The 3,532-nt window shown below is 37.5% G+C and overlaps 1 protein-coding gene across 1 annotated transcript; it reads right to left on the bottom strand.

The window, feature by feature from the left end:
* Nucleotides 1-1,299: 1,299 nt before the first annotated feature.
* On the bottom strand, nt 1,300-3,123 carry LOC107866528. Its single transcript, XM_047408873.1, has 4 exons — nt 2,935-3,123; nt 2,413-2,853; nt 1,519-2,275; nt 1,300-1,433 (listed from the first exon to the last, which is right to left on the bottom strand). Exons 2-4 carry the CDS (start codon nt 2,716-2,718, stop codon nt 1,315-1,317), a joined length of 1,182 nt encoding a protein of 393 aa, XP_047264829.1. The 5' UTR covers nt 2,719-2,853; nt 2,935-3,123; the 3' UTR covers nt 1,300-1,314.
* Between the last annotated feature and the right edge of the window lie 409 nt (nt 3,124-3,532).

The raw sequence follows: 3,532 nt of genomic DNA, 5'->3' as shown, positions 1-3,532 counted from the left end.
ATTCCAAAAACTTTCAACTCGAAAAACATACAACTAGTAGTAGGAATCATAGTATCAAATACATCATAACAGTTAATCCACACCGTTCCAGCTCTCAGTCGTCGAGTCAAGCCAACACCTTCAATAATGTAGCAGCATTGAAACAATGGGTTGGATCATCTACAAAGAACGTCTCCTGCAGACTGTCCTAAACTGAAATCCAGAGAAACATAATTCGGTTATATCACCTTATGAACGACTAACGAGTTAATATAACTTCCTGTGAATTTTCCATAGTAGAACCTTGTGTCTACAGCAGCAACAGTTCTACAGCAGTGTAATAACAACCAGGCAGTAATACAACAACGAGGAAGAACAGTATGATACACTGCCATCAGTGTTTGGTTGTTGACAACGCAAAGGCCTAAAGAACAGTGTCAAAACTACAAAAGAACCAAGAATGCCTATTCCCATTTGTAGATAAGACTTCAACTGCCAATCTCAAAATGAAAAAGAGAGAAACAAAACCTTCCAACAACTCCAAAATCTCCCCTTTTTCAGAACTTTACCAATATTTTTTACTCAAAAAGTTGTTCTACCTTCCAACAATTATCAAAACAGACACTTTTAGCACAACCCCACAAAGCCAAAAGTTCAATAAGAGTACAGCAAAACAGCAAAGTACTGTGCACAAACCAGTACCACTGGGAGCCATTGCTTGTGATCTTTTCTGGAAACTCTCTTCACACAGTTGAGTCTCATTCTAACATCACCTATCCAGGTTTCACTATATACAACTTTCTACCAGCAATACATATATAATAAAGATGTTCCTAGTAAGCAATTTTTAGCACCTATTGCAACCAGCCACAAATATATGGCACTATGGCAGATTCTCAGAGTCAACAAGAGAAGCGAAACAGCGTCACAGGAAGAAAGAATTAAGCATATTCCTGCACACATTCACCCGCAAATGTCTGCTGCTAGTTTTTTACTTAAAACAAGATACTAACAGAAAAAAAGAAAGAAAAAGGAAAGAGTCAGATGCAATGACAGCTCAAAGACAATCTAAACCTTAAAAAGGACAATGAAAAGTGAACTAACAACTCGCATACACCATAGCTCAAGATTAGTTTATGCAGCTAAACCAAATCGTGTACACCACCAAAGAATAGAAACCAAAAACCTTAAAAAGGACAACAAATGCTATTAAAAAAGATACTAACAACTTTCCAACAACTAAGCACAATGAAAAGTAAACTTAAAACAAGAAAGCAAAATAACTTATAGAGAAAATAGGTATTCATGTATTACCAAGTTATGACTGGACCACGTTCAAGGGAATGGAAGAAGGAAGATTCCAACATAACTCCATTGCTCTTTGCCTTTTTTTGTTTTGCTTTTTTTCTGTTTGACTTTTTTCTTTTCGGCGTGCTGGTAAGCATAGTGACTCCCTGTCAAGCAAAGGTCGATTTTCAACTGTTCAACTAAAAAAGTGCAGTTAAGTTGAAAAAAAAAAACATAATCACGAAAAAATACCAGTCCCACAAAGCTTAGCAATAATTGTACACTTCTCTTTCTTTGATAGTTCATCATGCTGAATAGTCGTATCACAACCTTTACTTTCATCCTCCGGATCATTACCGTTCACTTCATTGTTGGTATCATCCAACTCATTATCTTCCATCTCAGTGTTCAAGTTCTCCAAATTATTAGTGGCATCGGGGATTTCAATAGACATTGGCACAGGCGATGAGGTGAAGTTTGGGGCATTCTCAAAATGTTGAGGCTGATAACTACCAAATATATTATCAAGTGATGAAAGACTTGGATACCTTGATATTTGTGGAGTCTGTGGAGTCATGTATGGCACAATCTCTGTATGTTGATATATCATACCTGATGCCTGAGTGAATTCCTGAGTACAACCCATTGAAGTGGAACTAAAATCATGATTAGTTGTTGCTTGATTGTCTTCTGAACTTATTTGTGCATTTCGCGTTGCTTCATCCATTTCATTCATTTCAACAGGCACTTGGTCTCTCGCAATAGCACGTTCTTTTCTTCCAGCAACACCGCCTTTTCCTCGCCTACGAATAGGGGGACGTAACTGATCAGGTTGCACCTCATCTCTTCTATAATCGGTTGATACATGAATCCTGTCGGCCTCGTGTACATATCTCAAACAATCAGAACTTTGATCCCGCACCATATTTCTAAACATGTATAAGTCCTCATACGATGGCGTATCTCCAAGTGATTTAGTTTTATCAACCATCGAATGAATACGATGCGCCTGTGAATTAAAGTAAAAATCATTTACTTATAAGCATTAAAAAGATTCAAGAAAAGCTAAGTTCCTACTTTGGAGCTTCTGATTATTATTAACATATATTAGATAAAGAAAAATCAGACAAGCAAAGTTCTACTTACCATTGTTTCATATGCAGTTGAATTAGGCACATAACCTTGTTGGCATTGAGGACGGGGATTAGGATTACCAATGAGAAGACGAGTAATACGTCTGAACCAAATAAGGTAGGGGTCGTCATACCGAAGTGGCCCATGATTGACTGGTGCATTATAGATATATTGTTCTCGCTCGTTCCAAAAAGGTAACCATTGTGCATGTTCTAACTCCCAGTTTGTATTTGGCCTTCCCCGACGATCATGACGAAAGTAGGTGGAATCAAATAGAAATGGAGTTGGAATCACCTGCTGCAATCCAAATTGCCTCATTACTCAATCAGGCAAGTGAACCTCTACCACATCCCAACAGAAGATTGGAACTCTAACACGCCACATGTCTCGTCCAGCGCAACAATAGTCAGGAAGACTCTCAATTAAATCATCAGTATATGGTTCCCAGATAAACTACATGAAAAAGGAAAAAGCAAATGAGTCTATATTTACAATTTACATAAAATCAAAGATAAAAAATTATACACAATCTACCTGATCTTCTGTCATAGAGTCAAGTGCGTCCCTATAAACTTTCAGCACATGCTTAGTAGTGTTAGTCCAACTAAAGTGTGCAAACCATCTAGTAGCATGTGGACCCCTACGCAAATCAGTAGGAAAAATATCTCCTGTCCCTCTTTTTCCTACTATCTGTGGCCTAAGGACCGAGATCCTCTTCCATGCCCAAACCTGATACATACATACATACATATATATATATATATATATATATATATATAAACTAAAAGAAATATCAATAAATAATTTATGCAATTATTAGAATTATTAGATATACCTGAAGCAGTGGTAGAAATACGTCTATCTCATTTTGGATACTCTGTGAGGCTTTACAAAGAAAACGATACAAGTACGCTAAAGTTGCACTACCCCAACTATAAGACCCAATTGCATTGACGTCCTCGAGCATAGGCAGGTACATAAGCTTCAAACAAGAACCAGATGTATCTGCCATCATCGTATCCGCAATCATCCAGAACATGTAACACCTTGCCTTCTGATTGACTATTTCTTGAGTTGCCATGTCTGAAAATTGTGGCTTACTTAGCATGTGTGCTTTAAGCGCAGAGACCTT

The sequence above is a fragment of the Capsicum annuum genome, chromosome 3 (genome assembly GCF_002878395.1).
Source record: "Capsicum annuum cultivar UCD-10X-F1 chromosome 3, UCD10Xv1.1, whole genome shotgun sequence".
NCBI lineage: Eukaryota > Viridiplantae > Streptophyta > Magnoliopsida > Solanales > Solanaceae > Capsicum > Capsicum annuum.
This window is presented reverse-complemented; position numbering and strand designations above follow the sequence as displayed.

Bases quoted from the DNA above. Each gene is read 5' to 3' on its own strand.
- LOC107866528 (XM_047408873.1), bottom strand. From the start codon at position 2,718: ATGAGGCAATTTGGATTGCAGCAGGTGATTCCAACTCCATTTCTATTT. The intron at 2,276-2,412 runs GTAAGTAGAACT...TTTAATTCACAG, and splicing joins CAACTGCATATGAAACAATG to GCGCATCGTATTCATTCGAT. The intron at 1,434-1,518 runs GTATTTTTTCGT...TTTGCTTGACAG, and splicing joins TGCTAAGCTTTGTGGGACTG to GGAGTCACTATGCTTACCAG.